General features: G+C 47.2%; 1 protein-coding gene across 1 annotated transcript; it reads right to left on the reverse strand.

Annotated features, from left to right (window-relative positions):
- Nucleotides 1-455: 455 nt before the first annotated feature.
- On the reverse strand, nt 456-11,219 carry CGRRF1 (cell growth regulator with ring finger domain 1). The gene is made up of 6 exons (XM_082284342.1): nt 11,099-11,219; nt 7,627-7,766; nt 5,766-5,943; nt 5,426-5,573; nt 2,617-2,724; nt 456-1,720 (listed from the first exon to the last, which is right to left on the reverse strand). The coding sequence occupies exons 1-6, from the start codon at nt 11,200-11,202 to the stop codon at nt 1,370-1,372; spliced, it is 1,029 nt and encodes a 342-aa protein (XP_082140468.1). The 5' UTR covers nt 11,203-11,219; the 3' UTR covers nt 456-1,369.
- Nucleotides 11,220-15,127: the final 3,908 nt, after the last annotated feature.

Genomic DNA, 15,127 nt, shown 5'->3' on the forward strand with positions numbered 1-15,127 from the left:
TACTCTTCCCAACAGTACCACCTAAATATTTTCCTCAGAGGTAACTGCCAAGAGTTTGGAACCAGGGTCACAGCAAACAATCAAAAAAAGAAGGATGGAGGTAAAGATGGAATACCTTTGCTTCCTTCCCAGGTTTGGAGGTGTGCAGCATCTTGTGTGTACCCTGGAGCTGCAGGAGAGTGGAGCTGAGGACCGTGAAGCACGGCTTTCCCTGCCTGAGCCTGAGCAGCTGTCCTGGAATTGGATGTGAGGAAAAGCTGCAAGGGAACAAGAAGGAGGGCAGAAAGCAGCTACTCCCCATTTCTACAGGTTCTAAGGATCGCTCTCCCTTATAGGAGCAGATGTGAGACTCAGCCCGTTTGTCTTTAGGAGAATTTATCTCTCTTTAAAGAAACGAACCATTTTCTCTTCTCAACAGCCGTTTTTATTGCTTTTGACAACACACCACTGGAGTGAAAGGAAATAATTTCTGCTATTCTTTAGCTTCTTCCTTTGTTAGAGCAAGTACATTTCCTGGGATTATTGATAAAAGTAACTGGTTAACTTGTTACTGGTCATCCAAGTTGACCACGCAAGCGAAAAGAGTTGGAAATCCCTCAAAGCACCACAAAACTGCCACCACTCTGGGGAGTGATTAACCAACATTTGCATGGAGAACAAGTTCTTACAGGCACTGCCAACAAGACTGAAAATCTGTCTCAAGATGTCATTGCAGGAGCTCGGGCTTGAAAGTGTCAGCAACATGTAGTTCAAGAATAATCAACAAAAATCTTTCCAGAGGGCTTTGGCTGAAGTCCCTCAACACACGAATCTTTCAAACCAGCCAGAAACAGTGTCCTGAGCCACACCTTCAACCCCCAGCTCCTGCTGCAGTCCAACCTTCAGCTACAAAATAAACACACAGGGGGTTAACAATGAAGAATATTTACTTTCCTTCATATGGTACATTCTGTAAAGTGCTGAGTTCCTAAATTATACTGAGTTAAAACATATACAGCTCTAGTATTTTAAACACAATAAATATAGAATGAGCCTCGTGCAACTGCACTTGCAAGTTTTATTCTTTTTTTAGTAGACAGCCTAAATTTAGTAGTCAAAATAGCCTCCAATAGTGCTCCAAGAAAAACTAGGAAGGAGTTATAAATAAAATCACATCCTTCAGAGATATCCTACGCACTTCTGTCCACATTGCACGGGGAAGCGGCGCTCCTGCGAGCATATGGAGCGAGGAAAAATAAGGAAGCTGAAAATCACCCAACAATAAAAAGCAAAATCCTACAAGTTAATGCTACATATCCTCCCATAAATAGTCTGACTTCCACATTTAATCTTAGCGCACACAACCCAGGTCTTTTATTTTTAACTCCTGTTAAAAAACTCTTCCAGGAAGAACATGTTGCAAGACATGGGTCGATTCATCCTCATCTTGCTCCTTTTTGCTGCAAAGTGGAAAAGACTCCTGCACGAACTGCCTGCACATTGGGCACTGCTGGAAATACTTGATGCAGCCATCGCACAGGCACGTGTGTCTGCAGGGCAGGAGGACCCAGTTCACGGGGCCGTTCTGGCAAACAACACAGTCTTTGGTGTTTTCTTCCTGCAATTCCGGTTCATCTCCAGCCAGCCCGGCCTTTTCCAGCAACCCTGTGTCAGTGCTGCTCTCACCAGGGAAGGTATCGCTGGAGGAGGGTGCAGGACTATTTGCAGACATGAAGAGTTGCTAAAATACACATAAACACAAATATTTGGAAGTGAACAAACTCCCCCCGATCTCTGCACACACACAAGGGCAATGGAAGTTCCACTGGGTCCATTCACTGGTGTCCACTGGGTCAAACAGTGCCAGACTCTGTGTGGGTCCTGGCAGCTGCCTGGCCTCCAGCTAAAGGCATTTCAGAAACATGAAATTACTTAAAACAGTGGGAAATTATTAAAGATAAGTCATCAGATCTTGGACTGCATCAAATCAACATCATGTATGAACTTTAACAGAAGTACTCAGGTTTTGAGCAGCTCAGGCTTGTTTCTGGTCCATCAGCCTCTGTGCCCAGAGGGATCTTCTATCCCTTCCTACCAGAATTACATCCATCACTCTGTCAAATCTGCTTTGCTCAACCCATTCTGCTCTTGCTCATATTCCAATCCCCTACTCCTTTTTTTATCTTATTTTACGTGAAGCACAAATTCTTCTGGGCACGATTCCTAACAATAGTGCAGAAAAAAGGAATTTAAAAAAATGTAAGTTTCTTCTGAGGCTTTCCTGACTGAAAAGGAATTTTGAAGAAAGAGCTGGTTTGAGTGACTAGAAAGGAAATAAATATTCTGGAAAGAAGAAGCATTCAACAGTCAATTTCTTCCTACTGCTTTACTAGGTGGACACCAGAACTCCTAGACTAGAAGCAAGTAATTTTTCCAGGAAATCTTGAATATTTTCATGGAAAATATTTCTGTACTGTAAGTTCCTGTGGAACTACTTAACTGATAAAATAATTTTAACTACCATCCAATTCTTTGCATGACAATAGAAGTCTTGTACTAATTTAGGCTCCTGAAAGCCTACACAAGCTAAAGTTAACACTGTCATACACATGAAACCAGACTCCGTGCAAGGCTTACCTTCAGATCATGGTATTGACCTTGAGCTAGGAGGAGATACTGATACAATATTCGGCAGGAAAGTCTGTAGCTTTCATCAGGAATGTGAATTACAGCCACCATTGCAATCTGCAAACAGAAAAAATCCTATGTTTAGTAACTTATCACTCAGGCTGAGAGAGCTGGGAATGTTCACCTGGAGAAAAGAAGGCTCCAGGGAGAGCTCAGAGCCCCTTCCAGGGCTTAAATGAGCTCCAGGAGAGCTGGAGAGGGACTGGGGACAAGGCATGGAGTGACTGGACACAGGGAATGGCTTCCCACTGCCAGAGGGAAGGGTTAGATGGGAGATTGGGAAGAAATTCTTGGCTATGGGGGTGGGGAGGCCCTGGCACAGGGTGCCCACAGAAGCTGTGGCTGCCCCTGGATCCCTGGAAGTGTCCAAGGCCAGGCTGGACAGGGCTTGGAGCAACCTGGGCTAGTGGGAGGTGTCCCTGCCTGTGGCAGGGGTGAAATAAGATGATCGTTAAAGTCCCTTCCAACCCAAACTATTCTGTGATTCTCTGATTTGCTTTGGTACAGCTTCTGACCTGCTTAATTCCTTAGACAATCAGGAGTTCAACAGTGTTGACTTCAAGTACTGATCAAAAAAAAATACTCTGGACAAGGTATAAACAGGATATGGCACAAAAGAGCACTTGGTGCTCCTTCAGCTTCCCACCCTGCTTCCCATGGAGCCCTTCTGTGGCCAGTTTAGAGCAGAGACCTGCTCTGGCAGGTCCCACCTCATGGAAACTGGAAAGACACCTGAGCAGTCTTCTCCACTTTCTCCCCCTTCCCTCACAAACACACAGACTGCAGTTTTTGGACTCCAAAAATCACTAAGAAGTGTCACTGATTGGCTTGTAATCTGAGCAGGCAAAAGACAGATTTCACTGGAAAGGATTCTGAACCCCCACAGGCTGACTTTAGATAATTCCTCTGGAAATACAAGCACTCTAAGCTTGTATGCTGTGCCTAACAACCCCCACCCTGCCCAAATTACGTAACAGCCTCTGAAAAGCTGGGAAAAAAGAAAGTGAAATTCAGTATTATTGTAGTTCCCAGAAGCTGTCAAAAGAGAAATGAAATTTAGAAGCTGTTTTGCTTTAAAAAGAAATTTAAAGGCAAATTAGACTTGCACTTCAAAATCCACACATGGCTAATTAAATAGAGTTCAAATGTGTATATACCTACACATATGGATTTATAAGAACTGAATTCACTATTCCTTGGCAAAAGGGTCTTTTTTTTCTAAATCACAGTGCCTGAGAGCTAAGCTTCCACCTTAGCCCTGCCAGTCTTCCAGTAATTTCTGTAACCCTTATATATGGTCATGCTAATTTTCTGGATCTAGAAGAAAATTATGGCACAAAATCAAATAGGGATGATCTTGCCACAAAACCAGTTAGGATGAAAATCAGACCCTGCTCCCAGGAAAGAGGCACTGGCACACCATCCACAGTGATGGACACACACCCACAGAAACTCCTTAAATAATTCAAAATGGTAATATCACACTGGCAAAGATCCATTTCCACACTCCATTTCTATTTTACAGGTTTGTTTCAACAAACCAGATGCAATTCTGACATTTGTCTGGCAATGAGTTCAGATGGAGTTACCCCCTGACTGGATTTACAGATTCTAAATGTGCTCCTTTCCTCCAAAACCAAAGGAAAAATACCTCCCCCATTCTCCTTCCACCCCTTTCTTCTATGTTAAGGCTCAAAAGAGAAGTGTTACAAATTCATGCCCATGCTAATGTGACATACATTCAAATATTAAATTTACAGTCTCCTTATGTTAAACTAGTCTGACATCTGAACATATAAAAATGTATTAAAACATTAAAACATCTCAAGTGGAAACAGAAGGGAGGAGGGCGGTCCTATGGTCAGGTGACAAGAAGCCAAGGACAGGCATCACCTGGAAAGGGGACAGATTTCTTAGGTGCTGGTGTGATTACAATTTCCAGATGAATGCATGGAAAAGTGTTCAGTGGATTTAGGCAATTTGCTTCCGAGTTCAGTTGTGCTCCTCTTCAAGGAGTTGGTGCAAGTAGATTATCAATCCAATGAACAGATGGGAGATAAAAGTGTGTCTCAAATCATTCAGAGATCATCAATTTAGAGTCTATAAAGGATATTAAACAGCAATGTGGTGAGGTTGAAGCTGCTTTAACAGTAAGAGATTAGGAGGAGACCTTTTTTGGGGAGCTGAGTATCTCTATCAGCTTCAAGCCAGACCTTCACTCCTTCCTGTAAGTGCGCTGGAGTTGGCTCCTGTGAGACATAACCATGGCACAGACCTGGAGCAGAAAGGTAATTTCTATGTTTGTAACAGCCAAGTCAGCAATCAGCTCCATATCTGTGCCAGACACTTACAAAAAAACCCTCCTGCCTTGCCAACAGAATCCAAGAGTCCATATCAGCGTGAGAGCTCCACCACAGCGCTGCGTGATCCCAGAAATCAGAAAAACAGGTTGCTAAACTGCCCCAACCCTCCTTCCTCTGACCACAGAGACCCTGGAGGCAGGAGCTTTGGGAAAATCACAAGCATCTTTTTAAATGCTTTTAGTGAATGAGTAAAGAGTAAGCAATGTTTATCCACTGCCTCTTCAAAGATTGAGGTTTGGAAGTTAAAGCTTTGAACTGCTTTATTTTAGAAAATAAGAAAGTGAAGGACCAAGTTCTAGGGAACAGGGAAGTGAAGCTGCTTTGTTCAAGCCTCTCTCCTGAAACATTCAGACCTTAAACACAGTGACCCTGAAATATACTCTGATATTACTTACAATATCATATATTTCTCTGTCTTCTTCATCTGCTAACGTCAGCAATGCTACCAAGGGATAGCGAGCTCTAGGCACAGGGCCAAAATCCACAACTTGAGCATCTTCTGGTAACTGACAATATTTCTCTGCCTTGTCATTTTTTTTAATGCTTTGTCTGTGTGAAGGAAAACAATCAGTGGCTTCAATTGCAGACAAATGTGACGTTTGCATGAAGAATATTTGTCATCGTGTTTGTTCATAAATGAGTTGTGCCAAAACTCGTGGTGTGTTCACCAGCCTCAACACTCCCCGTGCCAAAAAAATTAACATATTTTGTCAAAACAATTCAGAAAAAGGATACAAGTGCTGTTGTTTGTAGAGGTATTCATTGTAGAGAGCATCCTCTAATGCCTGAGGAGTCTTTATTCTGAAGCAGTAGACATGTTTCTGCAGTGCTTCGTGGAGTTTCTGGACATTGCAACCCCAGTAGCAGGTAAGGACACAGTCCTCCAGACAGTCAGGTGTCAGTGTTACACCCCCTTGGAGAAAGAGGAGGAGGATTCCATTAATTTGCTGTGTGCAGGAATCCTGGAATTGCTAAGTGTAGCTGCTTAAAGAGCATCAAGCAGAAAACAACTTCAGTGTCACAGATTTTTATCGTAGAACCATGAAATTGTAGAATGGTTTGGGTTGGAAGGGACCTTAAAAATCATCCAGTTCCACCCCCTGCCATGGCAAGGACACCTTCCACTATCCCAGGTTGCTCCAAGCCCCATCCAACGTGGCCTTGGACACTTCCAGGGATCCAGGGGCAGCCACAGCTTCTCTGGGCACCCTGTGCCAGGGCCTCACCACCCTCACAGCCAGGAATTCCTTCCCAATATCCCATCCAACCCTGCCCTCTGGCAGTGTGAATCCATCACCCCATGTCCTGTCATCCCATCCCTTGTAAAAGTCTCTCTTCATCTTTCTTTTAGGCTTCCTTCAGGTACTGAAAGGCTGCAATAAGGCCACCCCCAAAATGATAAACATTATAAAAGAACAAAAATTATTTATCATTATAAACAAATCTTCTATCAGTTTAGATTCAGTTTAGTGTTTATGGAAGTCAGTGGGGTGAGGAAGTGGGTGTGAGGAGATAAAATGGCTGATTAAGCTCACAAAAATACCACGTGCATTTTAAGAAGGGTAAATTTTAACTTCTAGTAACACTTTACACACTCACTGGCAGATCCAAGAGCACAAACTTTAGCTCAAAGTCCATTCCCTTGTGAGATAATGGTATTAATTGGATCACTCATCTACAAAACTCTCTGTGGTCTCAAAGAATACGGCTCTTGATCATGCAGAGGGAGAAGCAAAATGGGATCTATGCTTTCCATTCTTTTTCCAAAAACCTGTCAACTTCTAAATACTTCCTGCACAAACAGGAGCAGGAGTGCTCAAAGCTCCTGAAAAATCTCAGTTACCTGAAGACTGAATTCTTGGATTTGTTGTGCTGGGGGGGTTATGTTGAGGGAGGGGGGAAATCTGCTGCAGCCCTTCCTCATGCATTGGAAAGCCCCACATCTGTGTGGGTGGAAGATGCTCAGTCTTGCTCACTGCTCCCCAGTGATGCAGAAAGCCATGAATTCCACTTCCTGTGTGGGTGATTTCAGGGATGTAAGAGACAGCTTGAACTCTGATCCAAACAGATATTTAAATTCAGTTTCCATTGAAGCACAGATAGAAAAAGAGGGCGACGATTTATTTATCTGTTTATTAAAAATAGTGCATTTCCAAACACTGCTGAAAATCTGGGCTTAGATTTAAGTGGGTGGCACATACTCCATAATGAATTCTGTACAATTCTACAATTCCATGAAATTTATAGGAACGCCCACAGTGGTTGGTAATTTGCAAATGTTTTAGTTACTTATAGATCTGTAATAGCAGGAAGTGTTCCATTAATGAGAATTAAACTGTACCTACATATCCAAACATTTCATTTTTAAAAACACCACATTTATAAACTGTGTAAAAGCTTATTTCTGTTGGAATACAAGTGTATTTCTGAGGAATTATGATAAAGGAAAAGGATGATAAAGGAAAAGGATGAAAGCAAGAATGATGATCTTTAAGGTCCCCTCCAACCCAAACCATCCTATGATTCTAGGCAGAAAATGGAAAGCACCAAGTTCAGGAACCCAAATTGACAAAAATCACATGAGAAATCCACCGACTTGATACTGAAGCTGCAGCAGGATTAGGGATCTCCAACCCAAAAGGATTCTTCACTTGTCTCATCCGCTTTTTCAATACCCTTGTGCTGGATTCTGCCTCTTCCGAGTTCCTCAGAATAACAGGAACACCCAAACCAAACCTAGGAGACATGAAACAAGAACAAGTGGGTTCAGTGTTAGTGTTGACACATTTGATTTCTTTTGTCAGCTCTAAATAGCAAGCGGCACAACAAACAGAGGTAGCTTGGCTTTCCACAATATCTGCCAGGATGCATGGATAACATAACCTGCCAATCCTACTTCAGCTTTTTGTCAGAAGGCAGGAGTCTTCTCAGTGATACAGGGAATCTTTAAACAAGGTTTCCAGTAAGAGAATAAAATTAACGAGAGCGGTCAGTGCCCTCTAGTGGTGAAGGGTTGGGCCAGAATTTCCTCCCGAGTCCTGCAGAACTGAGTACCATTCCAGCCTCCTCCCGAGAGCAGGGACAGGCTGCTCCAAGCCACATCCAACGTGGCCCGGACCTCTTCGAGGAATGGGGCAGCCACAGCTTCTGTGGGCAATCTGTGCCATGGCCTCAGCTCTGTCACAGCCAAGAATTTCTTCCTAATACCCCACCTCAACCTGCTCTCTGTCCGTTTAAAGCCATTTCTTTCATGGAAACATTTGCTTTTGTTCAGTGGCATCATCGAAGGCTCTTGGCCATCCTTGATTTGTGCACAGAGGGTCAAATATCTCGGCTACAATTGAAAACACCCACAGTGACTTTCCTGGGTCTGTAGGGGAATATTCCAGTTAAACAACTCACAAAGAAACCAGATGCAGCAGCTGTTTCCCTTCTTCAATATCCAAACCTCAACAGAGCTGATCTCTGCTGCTGTGCATAAAGGTGCCTCCTGTTTTATACCAAATCTGCCTGATTGTGAAGGAAAAACTCTTTCCTTGGAAACTTTCTTTGCTGGTTGAAAGCAACAGGATAATCCTCCTGAAAAGCAGCAAGATAAAAGAGCCTCTGGTACAGTTTTAGCAGCAGCTGAAGGCACAGAGGCCTTTCTGTTCCACAGTAAGGTGTGGTTTTCTGTAAATTTTATGGTAGTATTCAGTGTAGGAAGGATAAATAAAGATACAGTTCTTATTTTGTGATCTAACAGTTCAGATCATTAGCTGGCAGAGGAGAACATTAATTTCTTTATAGCAGTGCTAGCTTAGAAAAGGCAGGAATTTCCAAGGGTTTAGTTAATGAATTAATGTTTCTGCAGAGCCAGACTTCCAACAGGTGCTGAGCCTTCAGCTCTTCCTAGCAGGAGCATTCCCCTCCAGCTAAAAATACAATGCCCAGGTAATCAGGTGATCTAAATTCCACTTCACCCCTGTGCCCAGGGCACCTGTGGGGCTGGCTCTGGAAGCTGCCTGTGCATTAACCTACTTGGACTGTGAGCAGAGCCACAGGTATCCAGGGCTGTGCATAGGAAGAGACATTCCTCCCCATAACTGCAAGGCTTGACAAATGAGAATACGAGCATTCCTGAGCAGTTGGTGTTTTCCAAGCTGACACCACCACAAACACATCATTAAACAAATAAAGCTGAAAATTATGGGGCAGCCCAAATGCCACTGCAGCAATAGATCAGGTGTTCTGTGCTCCTGTGACACTATTTGCATTTACAATGCTCTGTGTGGCAAATGAAGGATTTGAGTTGTTTTCCTGAGCAAGTTCAGGAGCACTTGAGCTGTAACTGCAGCTGCAGGCACATGGAAATCACTTGGAGGCTCCCGCTCATGACCACGGTACAGGAGAATTCCAAGGGAGCAGCAAATATCTCTGAGCAGCTGCCCACACAATCACCTGCTTCTATGTGCTGAGCTTCTGGCTATGGCTCCTCCTTGATTAACAGGCCCTTAACACTCCAGTTTGGAGGAAAAAAAATGCATCTCTTTCCATAAACTGCAATAACACCTAGTGCAGGTGCAACTGGAATCTCTGATCCTGAAAAAGAAATGCCTCTGGACAGTCCTCTGCACACCCTGTACCCAAAAGACACCAGTGGACAGGTGCATACATGTAAGGATCTTGCAGCAGACATCTATTTCAGGCCTTTTTGAGCAGGGGATTGCCAGCATTTATTACAAGTAGATAAATAATGATTAAATTGGCAAAAGGATCGGTGGTTAGAGATAGACATGATGAAGATTTAGCTAAATCATGGCTCGGTATCATCCTTTTTTTAAAAATAACTTTATCACCAGTACCATCGACTTTGAAAGATTTTTTTTTTTTAAGAACTGTTTTTTAAAGTTGAAGCACAGAGGTGTGGATAGTAATTTAATACAATCAGTGCAGTGGGACACAGAAACTTATAAAAGGGAATTCAACTACTTCTGCTTCGAAGTAAATAATGAGGTGGAGCTCCATCCAGTCACAAAAAAACCCAGTTGCCTCCACTGACACCCAGCACCAGGGGGTGTCACTGCAAGGGGGTGTCCAGAGGAGGAACTGCAAGACAAGAACATAAACTCCTCACAAAGCACCTCTGAAAGATCAACAGCAACACAGGAACCGTGTGTGAGCCAGCGGCAGCCAACAAAGCACCAGAAACAAGCAAAAGCCTTTGCATGAAAGGAGAAGCCAAGAAGGGAATTTAGATGCTGCTGAGAAGAAACAGCTACAGCTCAAACACTTGCAATTCACAGGCTGGAAAACACAAAGCACAGCACTTTGCAGATATTAAGGTGAAATCCATGAGAGGAAGTTCAACAACTCGAGTTTTATTTCCATCAGAAACCACGAGTATGGTGTAGCCCCAACTCCTACATGAAAGATTTTGATCGCCAATCAATGCTCTGCACTTGGCAAGCACCAGTATTTAATTTACACTGACAGACACTCCTGAGACGTATAAACATTCCAGGAGCTGTTTCTGGAAAAGGCAACAGTGGCTATCTTTGCTGCTTCCTCTCAAACACAAGCAGAAGCTCTTTCACTCACCACCCCTCCAGACACTTCAGGACACCAGCTCACAGATTCACAGAAACATTTAAGTTGGAAAAGACCGTGGCTGCACCCAGGGAGTTGTGCAGAGCACAAGGTCCCCCCTAAGCCTCCTCTTCCCCAGGCTGAGCCCCTTTCCCAGATCCCTCAGTTGCTCCTGGTGCTCCAGACCCTTCCCCATCTCCGTTCCCTTCCATCGACACAAACACATAGCTCAGTACATAAAAACGCATTGTCTGCCAATATTATGAATGATATTACGAAAAACGTAAGAAAACACTTCGGTATTACTAAAAGAGGAACGAGCTTAACAGAAATACATATAATTTCTTTTAAAAATTATTTTTATTGCTCGTTTAGAAGCCGAGGAGGGTTTGGGTTGGAAGGGACCCTTCCAAGCCCCTGCCATGGGCCTGGCCTTACCCCCCGCCCCCAGCACAGCCCAGGCCCCCTCGGCCGAGCCCCACCGGCCCCAGAGCACTGACCAGCCGAGGACGAGCGCGCTGGTAACGAGGAAGCAGACGGACACCAGGGCGATGTAAAACAGCGGCGAATACTCGTACAGCGTAACCAGAAACACGGCTGCCATCAGGCCGACCGCTCCGCCCTCAGCCTGCGACTGAAGCCGCTGCCCTCAGCCGGGCAGGGACGGGGAGGAGCCATGGCGGCACCGACTGAAGCCACCGCCCTCAGCCTGGCAGGGACGGGGAGGAGCCATGGCGGCATCGACTGAAGCCACCGCCCTCAGCCTGGCAGGGACGGGGAGGAGCCATGGCGGCACCGACTGAAGCCACCGCCCTCAGCCTGGCAGGGACGGGGAGGAGCCATGGCGGCATCGACTGAAGCCACCGCCCTCAGCCTGGCAGGGACGGGGCGGAGCCATGGCGGCATCGACTGAAGCCGCTGCCCTCAGCCTGGCAGGGACGGGGAGGAGCCATGGCGGCACCGACTGAAGCCGCTGCCCTCAGCCTGGCAGGGACGGGGCGGAGCCATGGCGGCATCGACTGAAGCCACCGCCCTCAGCCTGGCAGGGACGGGGAGGAGCCATGGCGGCCCCCGGGTTCCAGGGTTGGCACAGACACATGACATGTCACAGATGAAATATTATGTAAATGACAACTTTATTGAAATACATGATAAAAAGCAAAGTATCATCATTGGTCTCCATATACTGAAATAATAGCAATAGTTTCTAGCAATTCCTAGATTTATAGGTGTTATATACTCTATGATATCTATTACATGAAATTTCCATTTACAACTCGTAAGATACATATTAAAATATAATCTCATGTATTATTAGTAAATTATACCGCACTATATATCATACATAAAACACATACCATATATTACATACAATACACTGCTACATAATACATTTTTGTAATAGTAATATTAAAAATTCTAAATTCCTTACTAATATTTTTATATTCGCCTCCAGAAAAATTCCAGTATTGCATTTCTCTAGCTTGTACTTATAATAATTAACTATTACTACTAATAATAACAGTTAATATATTGTACAATAGTATTACTCTATAATAAAGTGATTTAAATAAAATAATAAATTTAGAATTGTTTCTAAACTTTTCCCCTATTGAAATCCATGCGCATCCATCTGGCCCAATCCTCCATCAAAGGCCTCCATCATCGAGCAGCTCTAAGGCTTCTGCAGGGAAAAGTGCTAACAGATACAGTTAATATAGTTACAATTCCGAGATACAGCGAAGAGCTGCAGGCTCTGGCAGGAGCCCTGAGCCTCTGCCACGGCGCAGCTCTGAGCTCGGCAGCAAGGGGAGCTCTGTGCGCTGGCTGCTCACAAAGATGCGCGGCTCGCCTTGGCCAGCCCAAAGAGCATCTCCAGCAGGAAGCTTTTCTTCCCTCAGGCCGCTGTCTGTGCTCCTCTAAAAGCCTGCCGAGCTCACCTTGGACGTCCTGCTCATCTCCTTACTCATTTAAAGAACCTGGTAATTGTCTTCTTCATTACTTTCATGGTCCTCCACATTTCCTTCATGTCCTTGTACCTCCTCTTGAACAGAAGCCTTCTCCGCTCAATTTCCATCCTGACCCTTCTCGCCTCTTCTCGCGCTCTCCTGGCTGCCTCTCTCTGCCTCATAGCTGCTCTTCTGCGCCTGAACCACAGGCCCAAAGGCAGGAGCAGCCCTTCAGCAGCAGCCAAGAAGGGCCAGTGCTGCAAGGCAGCCTCGAGCAGGGCTCCCCAGCCAGGGTCAGGCGGCTGCGGGGTGGCCTGCTCCAGCTCAGCCGCACGGCGCTGCACATCCTCGTCAAAGCCGTTCACCACAGGCTGTGGGAACTGGAAGAGGAGCAGCACCACCAGGGCGAGGACTGATTGGTCCGCCATGGTCTGCAGGAGGAGAGAGACAAGGGCTTCAGTGGGGCTACCGAGGCAGCTTGCGGTGGGTGCAGTGAGGCCCGGAGGCGCAGGGATGTGAGGGCAGGAAGCAGAGGGCCCCAGACAGCTGGAGGGCAGCAAGGCCTGTCCCAGTGGCCCAGCAGCAGCCCCGTGCCCTGCCCAAGGCGCTCGCACCAGGGGCTGGCCCTGGCTGCAGGGGGGACAATCCAGCCCCGGGTGCGGCGCTTGTGCCCCGGCCCTGGCCCGGCCCAGCCCCGCCACGTGCGCACTCACCGCTTGCCGAGGCTGTGCTGGGGCAGCGTTACCTGCGGGGCCTTTTACAGCTGCCCCCATTGTGACACGTTCCCCCGATGTCACACGGGCCACAGGCATCACAGCCGGGCCAGCCCCGCCCTTCGTCCCCAGCCCAGCTCAGCGACTGCGAGTGGGCCCAGCAATGGGAGCCCCGGCACGCAGCAAGTGCAGCCCCTCCGGGAGGGAATGGGCCCCAGGGGCTCCCTTCACAAAGCAGGCAGAAGCCCCTGACCTCTTGTCAAAGAGAAACAAACATCATCAATACTGTTTAATCTACTCAATAATATCAACTAGGAAAGCACCAGAGGTGCTTTTGTGATTCCACTGGTTCTTCTACGAGTGGGCTGGGTGAGGGTGGCTCAGTTCTTGCTGCTTGACTATTCTCGCATTCAGCCCCTCTGAGACCTCTGAGAGACTCCCCCATTATCAGACATCCTTAAAAAGGAACTGTAGCCAGACCAGCTCCAGGCTCCTCAAGCTCAAGAAGCAGCAGAGGCGGGTGGTTCCAGCAGGGAACTTGAGCTGCTTTGCACAAGAGTAGCAGCCGTGTATTAGCAGGGATTGGCCTCTCATGTTGTACTGGAACGCTGGAGCAAGGGGTGAGAAGCCGGTGTCAAAGTGCACTGAGGTGCTCCATGTGGCATGGGATACCCGTGTGCAGGAATAAAGGATACCTTTCCCTCACAAGGGATCTGCTGTGGCAAGGACTCCTGTGGTTTTCTCCTCCATGGAGCAGTTTGGATGCAGAGTTGGACCTGACATAATCTCAGTGACACCTCCAGGCGGGGTGCAGCACCATTCCCCTCCTCATCCTTGGGTTCCCTGTGCAGAGTCTCAGCCCCAGCGTTCTGTCAGGGCCCTGGGGAGGTGGGATATTCCCTGAGGGGATTTCCCTGCTGTGTCCCCATTCCCCCTGTCCCTTAAGTCCCCGCGTTGAGTGGGGCACAGAGAGGATGGGGACTCCTGCCTGCCCCGTGTCCCGTCAGCGTGTCGGGCCTGTCCCAGGGCAGCCGGGCTGTGGATCCAGTCCCGTGTCCCGCTGTCCCTGCTGTCTGTGCTGCCCTGCTCTCAGAGCCCTGTCCCTGGGCAGAGCCGTTCCCTCCCCGGGCACAGCCCCATGGGGCCTCCCTGCTGCGGCCTGGCCTGGCCCCAGAGCAGGGTCCCCCTTTGGGTGGCCCCGGGGCGGCCGCGTGTCCCCAGCCGGCTGTGCCTGGGCAGCGGCCTCAGCCGAGCGGGATGCAGAGCTGCGGGAGCCCACGGCTCTGTGCCGGCCGCACACCGGAGCTCCCTGCTCCAGCTGGCAGCGCCTCAGAGCCCGCCCTGTGCCCTCCCACACAGGCAGCTGCTCCAGGCCCTTGTCAGACACTGAAGTATTATAGTTAATGACTTAAACATTTTTATGAAGGACTTTTGTCTACTGGCACTGCATACCAAAGTTGCAACAAAGCTGCACCGGAGGCCACTGCACCCTTGATGGGTGCCCAGAGAAGCTGTGGCTGCCCCATCTCCTTCAAGTGTTGGAGGCCAGGTTGGTTGGGATTTGGAGCATCCTGGTCTAGTGGAATGTGTTCCAGCCCGTGGCAGGAACTTGGGGTAAGAACTGGATGATCTTTGGGGTGCATTCCAACCCAAACCAGACTGTGATTCTGTTATTAGGTGGGATATCAGGAGGAGGTTCTTGCCCCAGAGAATGGTCAGGCACTGAACAGGCCCCTGAGGGAACAGTCACAGCCCCAAGGCTGACAGATCTCAATGAGCATTTGGTTAATGCTCTCAGGCACAGTGTGGGATTTTTTGGGTTTTCCTGTGCCGGGCCAAGAGTTAGGCTTGATGATCCCCATGGGTC

Source organism: Coloeus monedula (genome assembly GCF_965178545.1).
Source record: "Coloeus monedula genome assembly, chromosome: 6".
In the NCBI taxonomy this organism is placed as follows: domain Eukaryota; kingdom Metazoa; phylum Chordata; class Aves; order Passeriformes; family Corvidae; genus Coloeus; species Coloeus monedula.

What these genes read in the sequence shown, in the direction of transcription:
- CGRRF1 (XM_082284342.1), bottom strand. Translation starts at nt 11,202, where the DNA reads ATGGCAGCCGTGTTTCTGGTTACGCTGTACGAGTATTCGCCGCTGTTT. An exon ending in AGCGCGCTCGTCCTCGGCTG is followed by an intron (nt 7,767 to 11,098) that starts GTCAGTGCTCTG and finishes CATGTCTCCTAG; the next exon opens with GTTTGGTTTGGGTGTTCCTG. An exon ending in TGCTGCAGCTTCAGTATCAA is followed by an intron (nt 5,944 to 7,626) that starts GTCGGTGGATTT and finishes TCTTTCTCCAAG; the next exon opens with GGGGTGTAACACTGACACCT.